The sequence below is a fragment of the Petaurus breviceps genome, unplaced genomic scaffold, assembly GCF_028583685.1.
Source record: "Petaurus breviceps papuanus isolate PSGF00001 unplaced genomic scaffold, PetGlider_PUasm1.0 90537, whole genome shotgun sequence".
Lineage (NCBI taxonomy): Eukaryota > Metazoa > Chordata > Mammalia > Diprotodontia > Petauridae > Petaurus > Petaurus breviceps.
The window spans coordinates 1,071,798-1,093,981 of NW_027187271.1; the positions used below are offsets into that span (position 1 = coordinate 1,071,798).

A 22,184-nucleotide genomic window follows, 5' to 3' on the forward strand; every position below is an offset into this window, starting at 1 on the left:
GAATGTAAATTTTAAAGATCTTCCCTGCCCCTAGGCTAAAGTGCACCAGAAGCCTGGGGAGGGAGGCTTGTTTTTCAGTAGATACTTTTTGATTGGCCAGTGGGTCAATAAGGTTGTTACATTCTCTGAGCCAGGAGAAGGCTATATAAGCCCTGATGTGTAGCTTTGTTTTGGGACTCACTTTGAGAAGTGTTCTGTGATTTGATCTGAATTCTGGGAAGCCGTTGTTGAGAGTCCCCCGGCTTTGAAAAACCCAGATGTTGACTGGGTATGGATGTAATGGTTGGACAGTTTAGAAATCTGTCTACTTGATGTTTCTGTCTTGATAATTATGCCTGTATACTTTGAGGTTCAGGGTGCTGACCTTTTCTCCTGAACAAGGTAAACGATATATGTCTGACTGATTAAAGTAAGCTTGTTAACCCATTTTGAGTTGCTTTCCTTTAACAAAGCAGATCCAAGAACCTGTGGTAGCTGCAAACCCTGAGGACGCTTGGGGTGCTTGCTGCTACAGTACCGTAATGTAGCGTGTAGTGCAGGGGATCACCTTCACTACAGCAGCAATCTCAATAGGGCTTATTTTCGGGATAGGTCTTATTATCGGGGAAACACGGTAGCAGCTTCAACATTAAAAGGAGCAGAGGACTTGCTTTATTATGTTCCAGTAGGCAAAGGAGCTCGGATTACAGCCAAGAATCACCTACCCAGTAAAACTGAGTATAATTCTTTAGGGGTAGAAATAAACATTTAATGAAACAGAAGACTTCCAAGCATTCTTGATGAAAAGACCAGAGTTGAATAGAAAATCTTGACTTTCTCAAACACTACATTTAAGTAAGAAGCATATTAAAAAGGTAAACGGGCAAGAGAAAGCTAAAGGATTCAATAAGGTTAACTGTTTACATTCCTACATGACAAGTTGATACTTATAACTTCTAAGAATGCCATTATCAGGGTAAGCTGGAAAGAATATACATAGAGGTGTGAGCTTACTATGCTAGGATGAGAGCTAAAAAAGAATTAAGGGATGGGAAAGAGGGATGACTATGATAGGATAATATGTTTTTAAAAATTAAGTCGTGAGAAAGAGGGATGCACTGGGAAAAGAGAGAAAGGAAGGGTAGAAAGGGGTAAATCATCTCATACAAAAGAGCTTTTACAGTGGAAGGGAAGATAAGATGGTGTCAGACAACACTTGAACATTACTCATCAGAACTGGCGCAACAAGGGAGTAAGATACACACTCACTTGGGTACAGAAATCTATTTTACCCTAACGTGAACTAGGAGAAGAGGATAGGGGATTGGGTCGGGGGAGAGCTGATACAAGGGATGGTAAAGTCAGAAGCAAAACACTTCATAAGGGACAGTTGAAAGGAGAAAAAGAAGGAAAAATGAGAAAAAATAGGATGGAAGGAAATACACAGTTAATAAAATTTTTATTAGTTTATTTCATAAAAGTCTCATTTCTCAACTACATAAATAACTGAGTCAAATTCATAAGAATACAAGTCATTCCCCAAATGATAGTCAAAGAATATGAACAGGCAGTTTTCAGATGCAGAAATCAAATCTATCTATAGTTACATGGAAAAAATGCTCAATCACCATTGATTAGAGAAATGCAAACTCAAATAATTCTCAGGTACCACCTATCAGATTGGCTAATATGACAGACAAGGAAAATGACAAATGCTGAATGGGATATGGGAAAATTGAAACACTAATATGCTGTTGGCAGAGCTGTGAACTGATCCAACCATTCTGGAGAGCAATTTGGAATTATGTCCAAAATAAAAAATGCTGTAAAACTGTGCATATCCTTTGACCCAGCAAAACCACTATTAAATGGTCTGTATCCCAAAGAAATTTTTAAAAAGAAAAAGGAAAAGTACCTACATACACAAAAATATTTTTAACAAACCATTTTTTGGGAAGTGGCAAAGAACTGGAAATGGAGGGGATGCCCATCCACTGAGGAATGGTTAAAGTTATGGTCTATGATTGTGATGGGATACAATGACAGGAGCTTTCAGAGAAACGTGGGAACTTACAGGAATTGATGTAAAGTGAGGTGAAAAGAACCAGAAGAGTGTACACTAACAGTGCGATGATCAGCTATGTGACTTGGCTATTCCCACTGCTACAAAGATCCAAGACAATTCCTAAGGACTTATGATGAAAAATAACATCCACTCCCAAAGAACTGACGGGAGTCTGAACACTAATAGAAGCATAATTTTTTTCACTTTATTTTCCTTGGTGGTTTTTTAAACTTCTCTTTTACTTTTCTTTTTTGTTTTCTTTCACAACACTAACAATATAGAAATATGTTTCTACATGAACATACATGCATAACCTCTATCAAATTGCTTGACTTCCCAATGTTGCTGTTCATCCTTGGTTCTTGAACAGAACCAATGATATCAGGAGGATGCTATCTTGACTTGCAAATGAACTAGATTTGAATGAGACAGGGCTGTGCAATGTCATCTGCATCACTCTCTTCTCCATTCATTTCATTTAGAGTCCAGTGGCAAGACATAGTTCAGGATGACTGTCGATAGCCCCAGAAGCAGTAGGAAACCTTGGCCTCAGTTTATCCAAGGCAAAACCCATTCAGTAATTAAAGGCTGGGTAAGAATGGAGACAAAAGATGGCCTAGTCTGCCTTCACAAAAGAATCAATCTGGAGTTTCTGATGGAAACAGAACAATTGCTATTTACATTCACTCAGAGACACCAAAATTCAAACAATGAGCAAATGAGGCTTGGGCTGGGACCTATAACTGGCCAATCAATGAGAGCCAGAGTGATCTGAGTTTAAAGGCATAGTCAAGTAGTCCCATTTGAATCCCAATGGGCTTTTTACCAAAGCCTGGTTTAACAGAGCTATATTTCAAGAAATCACAATTGAAAACTACCTGAGACAAGAATTAATTGTCAGGCGGCCAGGTAGCACCGGCCCCAGTGTCGGGACAACCAGGCTCAGAAACTTAGCACTCACCCAGAAACACCTGGCCGTGTAACCTTGAGCAAGTTAACTTAACCCCAGTTGCTTTAAAAAAAAATTTAATTGTCCCAGTTTTTTTTTTTTGGGGGGGGGTAAGGGGAAGGAGGGAATGACACAATTACAGAATAAATAACTAGGGAGGGAAGGGAAAAAAATCTAGCCCCAAACCCCAAGATACCTTGCAAAGTAAAAATGATTAAAATTTATATTCCTTTGGACCATGCACTAAGGTATGCCTCCCCACATGGACACGGAAGATGAGGAGGAAGAAGAAAAAGTAGCAGCACTGTCTAAGTGGACCTAGCCAATTGTGTCCCCAGGTTGAGAGCTACTACTATTCACACCTTCCCAATAAGGAAGGGAGGAGAGGAGAGGAAAGAAAGGGAGTGAATTCAGAATTCAAAAGTTAAAAAAAGTTGAAGTTCTTTTTACATGCAATTGGAAAAAAATAAAAAAGGTGAGTGGTAGGAAATGGAAACACAAGAGCATTGGCACCTTTTTCTAGATTTTTTTGGGGGGATGGAAGGATCCTTCACTTTATTTCAGAGTGATAGCCATTTGCTCCAGCCATTCCTGGAGCAAAGGCACCTGTATTTGAGGCTTATCACTAGGCAGACAAAGAGGAAGGAAAGATATCAAGTACTCTTTCCTAGCTTGAGAGGATAGCAAGGTCAAATGCAGACTTTTAAAGAATAGAGATCTGGGCACATTTGAAAGAAAGGAGAAAAAGTAAAGATCAGGGGAAGGACAGGCAAGGGTACAAGTAAAGAGGTTGACTTGGTAAGAAAAGCTACTTTATCACAGACTGGAACAATGAGAAGAAAATGGGAGATGATGTTGAGGGGTGAATGAAATGGAGAATGGGAAAAGAGATGATCATGAATGGCCTCTATTTCCTCAGAAGGGCTTCTGCTCCCTACTCTTAAGACCTGGACATTTTGGCTCTTACTCTCTCCAGACCCCCAGAGTCCTTTCAGGAATAAATCCATCTGTACTGTGCAAACCCATACCTGCATCCAGCATCTTAACAATGGCATCAGCCTTGTCGATGTCCAAGAGGAGGTTATCAAACCAGCCACTATCCATTAGAGACAGGAACACCTGAAGTCTGTTCTGTAGGGCTCCTCTGGCCTCCTGCCGACGCTTCCCCACCTCATCGGGGTGGTATTTGGACCGAAACCTGAGAAAGGAAATGGGAAGGGGAAAGGCAAAATAGTCACAAATAGCCAGGGTCATGGATGTGAGGGGGAGTCCAAGAGAACCAAGGTAGACCCCCACCCTCCTCATATACCCACAACAGATGGTAAGAACAGGAGACCGTGGGGAGGGGGACACAAAGAATCATCATGCCACCCCAAATAGGACAAAGAGACTGGCTCTAGGTGAGAAGATCTGGGAAAAGCCAGGATCAAGGAACTCTGGGTTCCAGAAAAATGGGGAGCCTAGGGGAGAATGGGGTAAATAAGGCAGGATCTTGATTCATTTCCTTAGATTTCTGGGGTACTAAGATAAATGGGGTCAGTATTGTCAGAGCCCCATAGATAAAAGAGGAAATATTATTATGCCCCAAAAGATCTCCCTCTCCTCCCTTCAGGAATTAAAAGGCCTATTACCCCCAATCCCTCTAGGCTTGGGGAAAGGGCCTGTGACACACCAAGTAGGTCAGGGCCAAGAAGGACCTGACACTTCCATCTCCCCTTGGGAAGACAGACAAAATGGTTATGGGAGCAGGGAAAGGAAGTGAAAGAAATGACTGTCCCTTATAATTAAGGCACTGCCTAGGGGGACAGAGAAAACAAAGAGAAAAATAAGAAGTTGGGGAGAGAGAAGGAAAAATAGTCCTGGAAACAGAAAAAAAGAAAATTAAGATGGGGAGATTGGAGGGGTGAGGGGGGAGCATGAAAAGCTGAGGTTGATTAAAAGACAGATAGGAAAAGACAAAGGGGATAGAAAGAGGTAAGGAAACATGGACCAGAGATGGGGAGAAAAGGAGACACAGAAATATATGAAAAGGAGAAAAGAGAACCAAAAGTTCAGCGTGAGAGGGAAGGAAAAGCCGCAGGCGTCGCCTCCAGGGACTTTACCTTGGCTGCTTGGTCAAACAGAGCTCAAGATTTAACTAGCCGGGCCGACCCGAGCTGGCTGGTGGGCCTGGGCCGCCTGGCTCCTGGCTGGGGCGGGCTCCCGGCCCGCCGCCCCGCCCCGCATGGCTTGGCGGTGGGGGCCCTGACTGACTAACTGCCTAAGCATTCACATTCATCTAAGCCACTGCATTGTGCACAGTGGTGCCCTTTCTCTCTGCCTGGCCGGGGGGGAGCACAGCTCGGCCCGGGGGGCTGGTGTATGGGCTGGGTGTGGTGGGGGTGAGATGGGTTTGCTCCAAGCTCCGGCGATGGGTGGGTGTAGTTCCCGGTTCTGGCTCTTTTCAAAGAGGAGGAGCACGAGGAGGGGGGGAAAAGATGGTTGATTAAAATCAAAACATCCACAAACAAAAAAAAAAATTCAAAGGGTTTTTTTTGGGTTTGTTTTTCTTTAAAGATGACCCCAAGACCTCTGCTTTTCTTATTTAGATTCACTTGTCACTTTTAGGAGACCACCAGTCACAAAGGGTACAAAGATTGGGGATGACACAGTCCATGGTTCTCTGTGCCAGCAAAAGGGGAGAAAAGCCTCTCTGCCACCCACAGGAGAAAGACAGTGCAGGAGGGCTCCAGCCAGCTCCCTGAAGGTATCTCATACACTGAGGACAATGATATTTGGGGAGTGGAGAAGGGGTAGAGGTGGAGGAACACAGGAGTCTTTATACCCAGAAGACCACAACAGTCAATGTTGGGTACTTCCCCAAACCCGCAGGAACTTCAGGGCACATAGGGCTTTGGGCTCCACCTCCTAGGCCAAGGGTGACATGCCAAGGGAAAGGAGTATGGGTAAGTAGGGGGCACTCACCACTCCTCATCTTTATGAGCCAGGAAGAAGTCCTGCATCTGCTGCCTTCGGAACTCCAGCTTGTAATCATTGTAGCGTTTAACAGCTTCTGTCTCATCCACAGAATCATCCAGTGACAGCAGAAACTCCTTAAAGGTCTTCATAACAGGTGGTGGAACACCCAAGTCGATTTCTGCGATGCTGCCCAGCCTGGGGGGGGCCCGGTCGGGGGGTCTTGGTTGGGGGGGAAGAGGGTGGGGGGATGGGGGGCCAAGGTAGCCAGCAACCCCATTCCTCACCCAACATGGACATTAGTCCATGTACCAACTAGTACCCATTTCCATTTCCCACACTATCAGTCTAGTTCCCTATCAGCCCCTTTTTCCATTCCAGGTACTTCCCCTTTTTCAAAGTAACTTCAACATTTCTAATTCCCACAGTTCTCTAATTTTCCCCTGGGTCTTTACCTGGCCTGGATGGGTAGTACATGATGCTGCATAATGTGGACGTCTGGATGGCCCCAAGGCTGAGGAGGGCCATAAGTTGGGCCTCCACCTCCCCCAGCATAAGGCATCTCATAGCCACTGTGGTATGGGTCAGAGCTGTGTTCATCCCTGAGAGTAAAGAACATTAAAGTCGGAAAAGAGAGAACCCTGCAGAACAGAACAAAGGATGGGAAAGCAAGAACTATTCAATATTACAAAGTCTAAGGCAGAGGTGGAGAACCTATAGCCTCAAGGCCACATGTGGCCCTCTAGGTCCTCAAGTGCAGCCCTTTGATTGAATCCAAACTTCACAGAATAAATCTCCTTAATAAAAGGATTTGTTCTGTAAAACTTGTACTCAGTCAATAGACCACACCCAAGGACCTAGAGGCCACAGGCTCCCCACTGGCAGAAGGGATGTCTTTGTCTAAAGACAAAGAGAAAGTCTGAGAAGGGAATGGAAAGAATGGAAAGAGTAGAAAAGAAAGTTTCCAAATGAAGTGGATAGGAATTGATGGATTTGGGGAAAGAAGCTTCTCAGATGAAGTTTGAAAGAACATGGTAGAAAACCTCTGGTTGAGTTATGTGCACTATGTGTACTGCACTTACCTCCCATGGTACTTATGAGAATAAAATGACATAATATTTATAAAATACTATGTAAATACTATCTGCCTTATAATAGAAATGCTAACTAATAAAATGTAGCTGGACTTGGGAGACAGAAGATACAGATTTGAGAATCAACTCAAATAAATACAAGTCTTTTCAGTACAGCAGGAGACTCTTTAAATAAAGACTATAAATTGCAGATAAAGATGCCAAAATATATTGGTAGAGGAAGTTTTCTTCATCCTGGAGTAATCTATACCAATGAAATCACAAATTGTTGGCAGAGCTATGAATTAGTCCAGGAATTTTCAAAAGCAACTTTGGAACTATGATAAAAAAAAAAGTCACTAAACTATCTGTGCCCTTTGATACAGCAATACCTGTTACTATACTAGGACTATATCCAACCAAAGAGATTTTTTTTAAAAAGCCAAAAAGAACCTATATATATGGACAACAAAAACATTGATAGCAGCAATTTTTATAATGGCAAAAAACTAAGAAGCTAAAGAGTTCCCACCAATTGGGAATAGATGAACAATTATGGTAATGGAATACTACTGTGCCCTAAGAAATAACAAAAGGGATGGTTTCAGAAACCTAGGAAAATTTGTATGAACTGGTGCAAAGTGAAGAGAATTAAAAGTCCAATTTATACAGTAACATTGTAAAAGTCAACTTTGGACAACTTAAGAACTCTGATCAATGTAACAACCAATCAAGACACCAGAAGACCAATAAAGCATGCTAGCCACCTCCTGAGAAAGGTGATAGATTAAAGATGCATGATGAGACACATTTTTGGATAAACCAATGAAGGAATTTATTTTGCTTAACTGTGTATTTATTAAAAGGGCTTTTTTTCTCTTCAGGATGTAGAAGGAAGAAAAAAAGAATAAAATGTTCATTAAAAACAAGCAAAAATAAAAGAAAAAGCAAAGCAAAGCTAAGCTCTGGCATTCTTACCAGTCTCTTCTCATTCGTTTTTGGGGAGGACTGAGTTCATGGCGTGGTGGAGAAAAGCGTTCACGTCGATTTCTATCATAGTCACGATACTCTCCCCTGCTTCTCCGATCTCGTCCACGGTCCCACTCTCTACAGTTGTAAAAATAATCAATCAACAAACATTTATTCATTACCTACTATCTGCTAGGAACAGTGCTAGAAGCAAGACAAATAAGGAAACAGACCAGCCCTCTATGAATTTATATTGTATCAAGGGAAATAATGTTTAAGTAGACATAACAAAATGGACAGACTTGGAGTCAGGAAAACCTGAGTTCAAATCTGCAAATTTAATACCTGTTTGCTTCAGTTTCTCCACCTGCAAAATGAGGATAATAACTGTACTCACCTCCTATGGTAGTTATGAGGATAAAACGACGTAATATTTATAAAGCACTATGTAAATACTATCTACCATATTATATAATTTCTAGCTAATATAATATAGTTGGACTTAGAGACAGAAGATTGGGATTTCAGAACCAACTCCAATAAATACAAGTCTTTTCAGCACAGCAGGCAACTCTTTAAGACTATAAATTGCAGATGAAGATGCCAAAATATAGTGGCAAAGGAAGTTTCCTCATCCTGGAGTTCTCTATACCAATAAAATCACAAATTGTTGGTAGAAGAAGTTTCCTCTTCAATATCTCAATGAAATTACAGGTTTAGTCCTTATACAAATACAAAATACAAGGTAGTTTTGGGGAGGGCATTTAGCAGCCAGGAAAAGTGGGAGAGATTGGGAAGGCTTCATGAAAAAAGTGGTGCTTGTGCTGAGTCTTGAAAGAAAAGAGATTCTGTGAGACAAGAGGTAAGAAGAAAGTGAATTTCTGGTTTGGGGGAAACACCAGCACAAAGGCATGGAGATTGGAGATCATCTTTAAGGAACAAAAAGTAGAGCAGTCTGGCTATAACATAAAGTACAAGGAAGAAGATAGGTTGGGCACAGGATGTGAAAGGCTTTAGAAGTCGAACAAAAGGACTAATATTTGATCCTAGAGGCACTAAGGAACCAGAGGAATTAATGAGTACAGGAGTGATGTGCTCAGAACTGTACTTAAGGAAAATCACTAATGGCAGGCATATTGAGGATGGACTATGAATAACACTCAAAGAAGCAGCAAGACTCAAAGAAAGATAAACTCGGCTCAGACATTCCCACCACATGTTCAAAGTCTAACCCAAGCACGATTGTGCTTTTTACATTTTTATATTTCACTGACAGCCTAATTCAAAAGATTCATCCATCACTTTTTGGCCAACTTTCCACTGAGAAGCCTTTCTACTTCCCAAAGCTGGTCCTTAGCCAACAGATGCTATGTCCAGGAACCCTACTGGAAGCCCAAATTATTTTTCAGTTGTGCCTAACTGTGTGATCCCTTCTGGGGTTTTCTTGGCAAAGATACTGAAGTAGCTTGCAATTTCCTTCTCCAGTTCATTTTGTAAAGAAGGAAGCTGAGGTAAACAGGGTTAAGTGACTTACCCAGAGTCACACAGTGTCTAAGGCCAAATGTGAACGCAGTAAGATAAGTGTTCCTAACTCTAGACCTGGCACTCTAGTTACTGTATTACCTACTGGACCTAAATAGAGAACTCCACAGGACAAGAAATATTAAAACGAAGTTAAAAGACTAAAAAAAAATTAGAAAATGTAAGGTATTTCACAAATCAAGAAGAAAAAATTTAGAAATCACTGGACTACCTAAAACCCACGACCCAAAAAAGAATCTAGACATCACACTTTAAGAAAACATAAAACAAAACTGCCCATATTTTTGAGAACATAGAAATACAAAGAATCCACTGATCATCTGTTGAAATCATCAAAATGAAAACTCCTAGGAATATTACAGTCAAATTCCTGAGGTTTCAAGTCAAAGAAAAAAAATACTCCAAGTATCCAGAAAGAAAGAAGTCAAATACTGAAGAGCTATGATCTTCTAGATCACACAAGATTCAGCTGCCACTGCATAAAAAAGTGGAGAGTTTAGAATAGGATAGAAGGCAAAAGATAGAAACTTACAACCAAGAGTAACTAACTTAGCAAAAATAAATATAATCCTACTGGGGAGTGGGGGTAGAAAGGCCTTTAATGAAACAGAATTTCTAAGTATTCCTGATGAAAAGAGCATAGCTAATTAGAAACTTTGAAATATAAAGAATGAAATATCTTTTTGAAAATTTTGCTGTAAAACATAGTATTGAAACATTTTCAATAGAAACAAAAAAGTAAACATGAGCAAGAAATTATAAGGGACTAGTAGGGTAATGATACATATAGAAGGAGTCTTAATACGCCAGAGAGCAAGGTGGAAGAAATTAACTCACATGATCTGGTCTTGTACTGAAGACTATACAAACAACAAGAAAGAGATGGAGGGAAACATGGAACACTAGAACCTTACTCTCATCTTAACTCATTCAGGAAGGAAGAATACACACAGTTCAGTATAGATATACATTTAATTAAACAGGAAAGTAGTAAGGAAAGGGAAGATGGAGCAATAAAAGGGAGGGCATGTTAAAGGAAGGATTAGTCCTGGGAAAAATTTGGGACCTAACCAAAGAGAGTGAATTTAGAAGAGAGGTTTAAAAGAAAAGAAAGGATAAGAACCTGTGATTGGGCTCTGCATAAGGGAAGGAATAAGGAGCTGGAGAGCAAGAGCAAATAGTACCAAACCTAAAGCTGGTGCTAAACAAACTCAATTGTCTTTCATCACCTTCCTCCTCTTAATAAATAGAAGGAGGGAAACAAAAAAAAAAAGAAAAGTATAAGGGACTAGCTGGGATAGAAGGAAATTATTATTAACAATTGTGAATGTGAACGAGATGAACTCAGTCATAAAATGGTTGAAAATAGCAGAATGGATTAGAAAACAGAATCCAACAATATGCTGATTACAAGAAACACAACTGAAGCATTCATTTAGTATTAAAATTACATGCTAGAACAATATCCAAGATGCTTCAGCTGAACTCTAAAAAGTAGGGTTAACAATCATGATTTCTGATAAGACTACAGTAAATATACAGAAGCTAAAAGAAGAGAAATTACATTATACTCAAAGGCAGCAGAGATAATCAATGCCATTACTTCACACACACACACACACACACACACACACACACACACACACACACTCACACACACAAAAGCACAGCATCTGAACATTTAAAGGAAAAGTTATTTTAACTGGAGAAAGTACAACTATAATAGCAAAGAACTGCAATTTCAGCCCTAGAAAAATCTAACCAAAAGATTAAAGGGAAAGATGTTAATGAGCCGAATAGAATTTTAGAAAAATCAGAGATGATACTCCTGTAGTGTTTGCTAAATGAGAATAAAAAGGAATTTACATACTTCTCAGCTGTACATTACACATTAACAAAAACTGATCGTGACCTGACCAATGTAGAAAAGCATACATACTAAACAATTTGCTGATGACAATTCAATAAAATTTTATCCCATAAAAGGCCCTCAAGAAAAGAATTAAAAGTAACTGGAGAACCATGGAAATGTTTGTAGCTACACATGTACAACCTATATTGAACGCTTATCTTCCCAGTAAGAGTGGGTGACAAGGAAGGAAGGGAAAGAATCTGGAATTCAAAGTTTTAAAAGCAAATGTTTAAAAATATATATGTATTATTTTTTTATATGCAACTGGGAAATAAGATATACAGGCATTGGGGTATAGAGATCCATCTTGCAAGTTGGAAAAGTTGGAGGGGAGTTGGGGGAGGATATAGGAGAGAGCAGATTGGGGTAGGGGTATACAGTGGGATCGTTTTGGGGTGCTGGGTAGGGGAAAAACGGGGAGAAAATTTGTAACTCAAAATCTCGTGGAAATGAATGACGTAAACTAAAAATAAACATAAAATTTAATTTAAAAAAAGAAGTAATTGGAGACTAAATAACAATTCTAAGAGAACTGGTAGATCAAAGAACTATAATTAAGAAACAACAGAAAATTTCACCACAGAAAATGACAATGAGACCACTTAAAGGATGCAGCTAAAGCAGTTCTTGCAGGAAAATTTGTCTCTAAATGCTTTCATTAACAAAAAAGAAAAAAATATTCAAAAAATTGGGCATGCAACCACAAAAAAAATAGAGCAAATCAAATTTCCAACTAAGCAAAAAAGTAGAAATTCTGAAAAATAAAGAGTAATAAAATGAAAAATTTTAAAGACCAATGAATTGATAATTAAACTAGAAGCTGTTTTTTTAAATAAACAGCTAATTTGAAAAAAAGGCAAAAATCAACTATCAAAAGTGAAAAGAGAATTAGCACCAATTGAAGAGAAAAAAGGAACTTATTATGAACTATTTTGTCTAACTGTATGCTAATAAAATACAATTTAGAGGAAATGGATACTTACAAAAATCTGAAATGGCTAGCTTAACAAAAAATGTTTAAAAAGAACTTCCAAAAAAAAAAGAACTAAACTACTTAAATAACTCAATATTACAAAAAAAAATTGAACAAGTCCCAAGTTGAGTTCCCAAGGGTGGGAAGAGTAAGATAAATCAGGATTGGATGGATAAACAAATAAATTTTAGGGGGGCAGAGTCAAGATGTCCGGGTAGAAACAGGACTTCCTCGTTTCCACCTCCCCCAATTCATGTAAAAAACTTTGAAGAAACTTTGGAGCTACAGAACCCATAAAATGACACAGAGAAGCTAACCTCTCTCCCACTGAGGACAGCCCAGCAGGCTGGCAGGAATCAGCCAGCGCTCTGGGAGCCAACCCCAGCCCCACAGAAGACAGAGGTTTTAGCCCCAGGGTGGGCCTGACCAACGACCTACTGCGGGGACATCAGATCACCAGCAGCTGTGGCAATTTCCAGAATTATCAACCCATAGAAGCCAAGGACAAAGTGAGAGGTCAGTGCAGCCCCCGCCATGTGGCAGCTTCAGCTCCTGGCCTGCAGAGTGTAAGGGGGACCAAGCAACCAGTCTGAGTGGTAATCGATCTTGCTTTAACCTGCTTGGATCTGGATTGCAGTGTAGGGTGGAGGTCCTGTAGTGTTTGAGTGTCTAACCAGCTTGCCAGAGGGTGTGGAAGCTTCAGAAAGGGCACCCAACTAATACCTTCAGCAGCTGAGAAAACCCCAGCGTTTGGGACGAAAGCTCCCCTGTCTGCTGGCATAGTACTACTGCGGCAAAAAGTCCAGGGGTTAAGTGACTGAGGAGCGACATGAGCAGGCAAAGGAAGCAAAATAAACAGAGTACCCCAACTTTACACTCCTATTTTGGCTACAAAAAGGATCAAAGCATGGAACAGGAGGAAGACAGTGAAGTCAGAAATCCTGCACCAAAAGCTTCAAAGGAAAATACAAGCTGGTTACAGGCCATAGAGCACCTTAAGAAGAAAATAAGAGAAGTGGAGGAAAAATTGGGAAGAGAAATGAGAACAATGAAAGAAAATTACGAAATGAGAGTCAACAGCCTGACTGAGGAAAATAACACCTTAACAAATAGACTAACTCAAATGGCAAAAGAGGCTCAAAAAGGCAATGAGGAGAATGACTTAAATAGCCAAATTTGCCAGATGGAAAAAGAATCTCAAAAGCTCACTGAGGAGAATCATTACTTCAGAATTAGACTGGAGCAAATGGAAGCTAATGACTTTATGAGAAATCAAGATGCTGTTGCAATGTGAAATATCTCACTGGAAAAACCACTGACCTGGGAAATAGATCCAGGAGAGATAATTTAAAATTATTAGACTACCTGAAAGCCATGATCAAAGAAAGAACCTAGAAATCATCCTCCAAGAAATTCTCAAGGAAAACTTCCCTGATGTTTTAGAACCAGAGGGCAAAATAGAGGTTGAAAGAATCCACCTCCTGAAAAAGATCCCAAAAAGAAAACTCCTAGGAATGTTATAGCCAGGTTCTGGAAATCCCAGATTAAGGAGAGAATATTACAAGGATCCAGGAAGAAACAATTTGAATATCGTGGAAACACTATCAAGATAACCCAGGATCTGGCAGCTTCTACAGTAAGGGATCGAAGGGCTTGGAATATGATATTCCGGATTTCAAAGGAGCTGGAATTAAAACCAAGAATCACCTACCCAGCAAAACTGAATATCATGTTTCAGGGGAAAATACAGTCATTCAGTGGAATAGAGGACTTTCAAGCATTCTTGATGAAAAAACCAGAGTTGAATAGAAAATTTGACATTCAGATACAAGAAGCAAGAGAAGCATGAGAAGGCAAACAGGGAAAAGAAATCATAAGGAACTTATCAAAGTTGAACTATTTACATTCCTACATAGAAAAATGATCATTGTAACTGATGAAACTTTTCTCAGTATGAAAATAGTTGAAGGGAATAGAAATATATATGTCTATATATGAGGGTATATGGGCATATGAATACATATGTGAATGTGTGTATATATGTTTACAGGTATACATAGATAGAGGGCATGGGACCAATTTAACAGGAAGGGATGATACTTAAAAGGTGAAATTAAGAGGTGAGAGAGGAATATAACGAGAGGAGATGGGGAGAGACAGAATGGGGTAAACCATCTCATACAGAAGAGGCGAGGGAAAATGGTAACAATGGAGGGGAAGAACAGGAAGGCAAAAAGGCAAAACCTTATTCCAATTGTATTTGGTTCAGGCAGGGAATGACATACACACTAAATAGGTATCTCACCCTACAAGAGAGTAGGGGTGGAAAGGGCAATGAGGTGCTGCAGTGAATAGAGCACCAGCCCTGGAGTCAGGAGGATCTGAGTTCAAATCCGGCCTCAGACACTTAACACTTACTGGCCATGTGACGTTGGGCAAGTCGCTTTACCCCAATTTCCCTTCCCACCTCCAAAAAGAGCAAACCTCCCCCCCAAAAAAAACAAAACCAACAAACAAACCATAAAACAACACATTGGAAAGATTATACCCTATACTCAGGATGGATTTATACCAAAAATGCAGGGTAGGTTCATCATAAAGATCATAAATACAAGAGACATATTTATAATACAAATAATGAGAACAACATGATATCAAAATACAGAAAGAAGACAAGAGAAATCAAGGTAATAAGCATAAACAAAAAAAGGAAACAAAATTAATTTTTTTTACAAATGATATGATTTACTTAGGAAAATCTAAACAAATCAACCAAAAAGTTAATTAAAACAATTTTAAAACTCCTAAGTTTCAGGATATAAAAGAAAAACACATAAATCTTCAGCATCTTTATGTAACAAAACAAAATGTAACAAAATTCAGCAGAAGATCTAGAAAGAAATTCTATTCAAAGTAAAGGTATAAAATTATTTGAATGTCCAACTACCAAGTCACATACAGAAACTATATAGATCCAACTATAAAACACTCTTTGCTGAAATAGAGACCTAAATAACAGCAAAAATATTAACTGTTTTAAGTAGATTAACCCAATATAAAAAATGCTCCAAATCACTAACAATTAGAAAAATGAAAAGACTCCAGGCCAACTCTACCCTGGGGGCAGCTGAGACTGGAAGGCAGCCTCAGCCTTAGAAATTTTCATCTCACAGACAACAGAAGGGGTCTGAAGGCTGAGTAGAAGACTGAAGGACCTTCCACTTTTGAAGGACACTAAACACAGCTACACTGACCAGGCATGTTCCAGGGCTGATTCCAAACTGCTGTTAAAGAGAAGGACCAAGCATGTACCTGGTGAGTGCAGTAGCAGAGGGGTAAGGACCATAATAGTTGGTAGCACTTGCAGGACAGCAGAGCCCCTACTTTCAGTTCCATGGCAGAGAGGACAACTGTAGTTTGCAGTTACCACAGAGAGTGAAGAGAGCAAGATCATTTGCAGGACAGTGTACCTGGGGGGATGGGAGCAGGGGGCCTAGCTGTCGTGGTTTAGGAATGGAAAGGAGAGCCTAAGATTGAGCTTTGGGACAGACCTCAGAAAATAACAGTAAGAAGGACCTAAGATTTAAAAACAAAATAAAACAAAAATAAATAAAAATGTGTAAGCAAAGGAGACAAAGCAAAGATCTGGGTCCATATTCGGAGGAAGATAATGGAGTTAAAAAAGCCACTCTTTTTTCAATGAAAAATTGTCAAATGGTCCCAAACACAAAAAGAGTTATTGGAAGAACTTAAAAAGGACATTAAAAATCAAATAAGAGAGATCAAGGAAAAATTAGGAAAAAATAAGAGCAATCCAAGAAAATCTAGAAAATTATGAAAAGTCAACCAACTTGAAAAAGAATCAACAACTTAAGGAAAAAATAATTCCTTGAAAACTAGAATGGGGCAAAGGGAAGCTAATGACATTCTAAGACACCAAGAAATAATAAAATAAAATCAAAAGAATGAAGAAAATAGAAGAGAACGTGAAACATCTAATCAGGAAAAGGACCAAAGGAGGGCCCGAGTTCAAATTCGACCTCAGACACTTAACACAAAAAACTAGCTGTGTGACCTTTGGCAAGTCACTTAACTCCAATTGCCCTACCTTCCCTCCCTCCAAAAAGAAAAAAAAAAAAGAACTGATCTTGAGGACAGATGGAGGATAGTAGAACTACCTGAAAATTATGATTAAAATAAAAAAAAGAATCTTGATACAATATTAACAAAAAATTACCAAGGAAAACTGCCCTGAAGTTCTAGAACAAGAAGGCAAAGCAGAAATAGAAAAAATTCACCAATCACTACCTGAAAGAAATCCCAGGATGAAAACTTACAAGAATATCATAGCCAAGTTTCAAACTCACAGGTTAAAGAAAAAATATTGCAAGTAACAAGAAAAAAAACAATATAAATATCATGGAACTACAATAAGGATTATACAAGACCTACTGCAATGAAGGACTATAGGTGTTAGAATACTGTATTTCATAGAGCAGAAGAGCTGGTGTTATGACCAAGGGTAACTTATCCACCAAAGTTAAGTATAATCCTGAATGAAAAAAATGGACATTTAATGAACTGAAAGACTCTCAGGTATTTGTGACAAAAACAGCAGAACTTAAGGGAAATTCTGACATATAACATCCAGGAGAAATATAAGGTAAGCATTAAAGACCAATTATAAGGTACTCAATAAGGGCAAACTGTTTTCTTTTTATATGTGAAAATATCAGTTCTTTTATGATTATGATTATTATTTGGGTAATTTAAAAGAAAGACTTGGGCTGAGCTGAATATGATGCAATGATTCTTAAAAAGTAAAACTGTAGGGAGAGATAAAAAGGAGCAATTATCTCATACAAATGAGGCATTAAAGGGAAAACTGATACAGAAGAAGCTAGTGGAGAGGAGGTTGGGTAGTGCTAGAACCTTACTCTCATCAGAAATGGGTTAAAGAGACAACATGTATATCTAGAAGGGTATAAAAGTCTTCTAAATTCAGAAACAAAGAAGAGGGCAAGGAGATAGGGCTGGAGTGGGGGGGGGAAGAGGATAAGGAAGGGACTCTTGGAGGGGGAGATGAAGGAATAGAAGGGCAAGGTAGCAGCTAGAAGTTAAGTAGATGAGTGAGGAGAGATAGGGTAAATAGGGTGACAAGGATAGTGAGGAAAAATAGAAAGGAGGAAAACACACAACAAGCAATAATAGCTTAGAATGGAATATAATGAATTTACCCATAAAATGAAAATGCACAGCAGATTAAAAATTTGAATTCAACACTATGTTGCTTTCAGGAAACACAATAAAAATGGGAGATACACACAAAATTAAAATAAACGGTTGGAGTAGAATTTATTATGTTAAAAATACAGGGGTAGTAATCATGATCTCAGACAATATTAAAGCTAAAATAGAATTAATCAAAAGAGAAAAATAGGGAAATTACACTGTGTCAGCAATATTATTCACTACTGTTTTAGAGCATTCAAAAATAACTAGACAGTATAAAATACCTGAGAGTATACCTGCCAAAACAGACACAGGAACTATATGAACATAAACATATAACATTTTTTTAATACAAATAACTGAATATTTATTGTTCATGGGTAGGTAAAGTCAATATAATAAAAAAAAATTTCTTCTAATCTTTTTATTTCATGCCATCCCAATTAAATTACTGAAGAACTATTTATTGAGTTAGAAAAAAATAAAAATTCACCTGGAAGAACAAAAAGTCAGGAACTTCAAAGATACCAGGGAAAAATATGTAAAAGGAAGAAAATTCAGTAGTATCAGATTTTAAACTATATTATAAGATGGAAACACTGCTGAAGTGTAAAATAGATAATTTTGATTATTTTAAATTAAAATTTGTCTTATATAAATAAAACCTTTGCAGCCAAGAATAGAAGGAATGCAGAAAATTAGGGGAAAAGTCTTTCATAGACAATCTCTCAGACAGGATATGACTGGGTTGGAATATTGGAAATGATGAGCTGGTTGATTTAGAAAAAGATGGAAAGACTTGGACTTATAAAGATGCTATCCACCTTCAGAGAAACAGATGACAAGCAGAAATAAGCATAGCACAGTCTTACATATATATGTATGTTTACAGACAGATACCTAAGTATATGTCTATATATCTGTATTTAATTGTAGCTTTCTTTAGGGTGGGGTGGGGAAAGAAGGGACTAAAATAAAGTAAAAAGTGCATAGCAGGGAACAAAACCTACAAGAAAGCAAAGAAAAGCTGGGCAGTTTTGAAATCAATGTGTATATAGGCTTTCATGAAATGGAAATTTATTGTTTTATATTGAATCCTCTCTTATGTACTGCTATGTATATGGTAATTTTTCTTTTCTCACTTTTAAGTTTAAAAATTTAAGTTTAAAATACATTTTAAAAAAATTTACCAAAAAAAAAAAGAGATTATCAAGGAAAACTGTCCTGATGTCCTAGAACCAGAGGGTAAAATAGTAATTGAAAGAATCCACTCATCACCTCCTGAAAGAGAGCCCAAAATGAAAACTCCCAGGAATATTATAGCTAAATTCCAATACTCTCAGGTCAAGGAGAAAATACTACAATACTACAATTCAAATACCAAGGAGCCACAATCAGGATTACATAGAACTCAGCAGCTTCTTCATTAAGGAAGGCTTGGAGTATGATATTTGAGAAGGCAAAGGAGCTTGGATTACAACCAAGAATCAAATACTCAAGTAAAACTGAGCATAATCTTTCAGTTGGAAAAAATGGATAGTCAATGAAATAGGGGACTTTAAAACTTTTCTGATGAAAAGACGGGAGCTTAACAGAAAATTCGATTTTCAAATACAAGATTCAAGAGAAGCATAAAAAGGTAAACAGGAAAGAATAGAATATAAGTTACTCAGTAAGAGAGGTAAAAGAACTATTACAGTTGAGGAAAAGAAGGGGGGGTGAACATTGTTTGAACCTCACTCTCATCATTTTTGGCTCAAAAAGGGAATAACATATGCACTTAGTTGGGAAAGAAATTTATCTTACCCTATAACTTAGTAGGAGGGGAAAGGGGAAAGAAAAGTGAAAGAGGGGCACTGATGGAAGGGAGGGCAGAAGTAAGAGGAGAAAGGGGAAAGAAAGGGGAGGTCATAGAAGAGAGGTTAGTATCCCTGGCAGAACTGAGTTCAGACCTTAGGTCCAGTGTTCTTTCTACCTCAAGCAGTAACATACAGGTGATGCTCAGAATCCCCAATCCTGAGCCAGTTAAGAGATGTGTTCAGATCTAAAACATGGGGTGAACCCTGCTCTTAGGAGAGTGAGTATAGGAGAAAAAATCAAAATAACTATTTTAAAGAATGCTCCAAATGACTAATAATGAGAGCAATATAAATTAAACAATTCAAGATTTTTCACCACTACCCATCACATTAGCAAAGATAACAAAACAAAAATGGCAAAATGAGAGTGTACTCTCATTGGGTTCTGGAGGGATCTGTTATTAGATCTGTGAATCTGTCCAACTGTTCTGTAAAATAATTTGGAATATTAAATTTGACCCCAATCATACAACTGGGCATATGCCCCCCAAAAAGAATGGAGAAAAATGACCAAATGTAAAAAGAAAACAAAACAAAAAACATATGTACATATATGCATACACATAAAACACCACTTTTTGTGGTAGAAAACAATTTAAAGAGGAATGAAGAATAGCTAAGTGATGGAATATTATCACATAGTAAAAAATGATGACTGAAAATTCCAAAAACCTCAGAAAAGCTTGTATGACCAGACGGAGAGGAAAGTAAACAGAAACAGGAGAACCATGATAACAACATCATGAAGGAAAACAATAATGAAAAATCTTTAGAATTCTGATCATTACAGTGACCAATCATGACTCCTGAGGCCTGGCCACCAGCTAGAAGTTGTGGACTTAGACATATATTTTCAAAAATGTCCAAAACAAAAAAGGTCTGGGGAAACTTTAATGGGAAGTGACAGGGATGTATCCCACCCCCCCAAAAAAGAAAATCAATACAAAAGAAAATAAACTTCAGACAGTTCCTCAGTAAACTATTAATTTGTTAAACATACTTTAAAAAAATCAAACTGTATATAAGTCTGGTTTAATATACAATCTTCTTTTTTGTTCTTTGTGCTTGCAAGGTTTTTGATGATTAAATTCATAATGAAAATATTTACGTAAAAGAAATATCTCACCGATCATTCCAGTCATCCCCCCTCCGTCTCTCATCTCTTTCCCTTGAACGATCATAATCACTTCGTTCTCTTCGGAACTTGTCCCTTCGCCTACGATCATACTCATCATCGCTGTCACCCATATTAGAGGCTGGAAAGTGACCAAAAGCACCTGGTAGCAAACAAAGGGGGAACAAAATAAGCATTTACATGGCTATATAGCTCCTATATAACTCTGTGCCAGAGACTATACTAAGCACTTTACAAATATTATCTCAAATGATCCTCCCAACAGCCTTTAGAGATAGGTACCATTATTATAGGGTTACACAACAACTAAGTAAGTGGCTGAGGCCAAATATGAACTCTATTCCTGAATGCAGGCCATGTGCTCTATCCACTAAAGAGCCACACTCATATTGCAACTAAGGAGAAGGCAGTATAGAACATTCCCCATTCCCCTTTCTCCACCTATACAAGTCAACTTCACTCTACCACCCCACCATGAGGCTGCCACTGTTACCTTATGAAGCTCTGTTTCCTTGCCCCACCCCTGATCATCTTATCTAAAAAGACAATTTCTCTTCTGTTTCCCTCCCTCTATCAGGAGGGTCCCTTATGTTTCTACTCTTTTTTTTTTTTTTGCTTTTTGGAGGGCAATTGGGATTAAGTGACTTGCCCAAGGTCACATGGCCTAGTTTTTGTGTTAAGCGTCTCAGGCCAGATTTGAACCCAGATCCTCCTGACTCCAAGGCGGGTGCTGGTGCTCTATTCACTTCCACCACCCAGCTGCTTTTCTAATATTCTTTTCTTCTATTCTTTTCTAATAATAGTCTACCTTATGTCCACGAGAACCTGCCATGGTCCTACTACCACAAGCCTCCCTTACATTCCCAAGTCCTTCCCTCACCAGAACAACAACAAAAAAAAGACTTTATGTAGCCTTTAAAGTTTGCAAAATGCTTACCTTGATAAAAAAAAAAAAACACTTTTCTTTCAAAAAGAAAGTAACAAAACTTTCAGAATTTTGGTCCAGTGTTGTTTTCAATGTACCATATTACTTAGTCCCTAGATGGTCCTAGCCTTCCTTCTGAACCCCACCACCCCTAATCCTGGCAAAATCATCAATTTAGAGCTGAAAGGGACCCAGAGCCATTATTTAGCTCAACCCTAATAAAATCACTTTTTAATCATCTAGATTAGAGGTGAAAAGGACCGATGAGATTATCTAGCCCAGTCCTCTTACAGATTCGAGACTGAGCCAAGCCATTCCTTACCATGGTAGACCAACAACTAGAATTCAGGTCTTTTGTCTTTAAATCCAGCAATGGGTTCACTTCAAAATGACATTCATAACTAAGGCCCCTTAATTATCTCCCTCCCTGCACCCCCCTCCCCATCCAAACTAGCTCTTGTTCCCTGTAGCCCTCAGACATCTCTCTTTCCAAAAAGGATAGCGTCCCACTCAGAGGTCTTCCAGTTACCCTCTGCACATCTTCCAAGCTTTAAACTCTTCGGTCTTCAAACAGATATAAAGACACAGAAAGACGACCGCGCCGCCCCCCCCCCCC

General features: G+C 38.7%; 1 protein-coding gene across 8 annotated transcripts in view; it reads right to left on the reverse strand.

The window, feature by feature from the left end:
- Positions 1–20,816, reverse strand: part of SRRT (serrate, RNA effector molecule) — a 29,851-nt gene extending 9,035 nt beyond the window's left edge. For 4 of the 8 annotated variants that reach the window (XM_069063240.1, XM_069063237.1, XM_069063239.1 and 1 more), the window contains exons 1-5: positions 20,635–20,816; positions 8,000–8,128; positions 6,404–6,550; positions 5,958–6,146; positions 4,022–4,191 (exon numbers count right to left, since the gene is read on the reverse strand). In XM_069063240.1, coding sequence (XP_068919341.1) covers positions 4,022–4,191; positions 5,958–6,146; positions 6,404–6,550; positions 8,000–8,128; positions 20,635–20,756 — 757 coding nt within the window. In that variant the 5' untranslated portion in view covers positions 20,757–20,816. Of the gene's footprint in view, positions 1–4,021; positions 4,192–5,957; positions 6,171–6,403; positions 6,551–7,999; positions 8,129–20,634 lie in introns of all 8 variants that reach the window. The other 4 variants (XM_069063234.1, XM_069063238.1, XM_069063235.1 and 1 more) reach the window with 1 other exon arrangement.
- Positions 20,817–22,184: the final 1,368 nt, after the last annotated feature.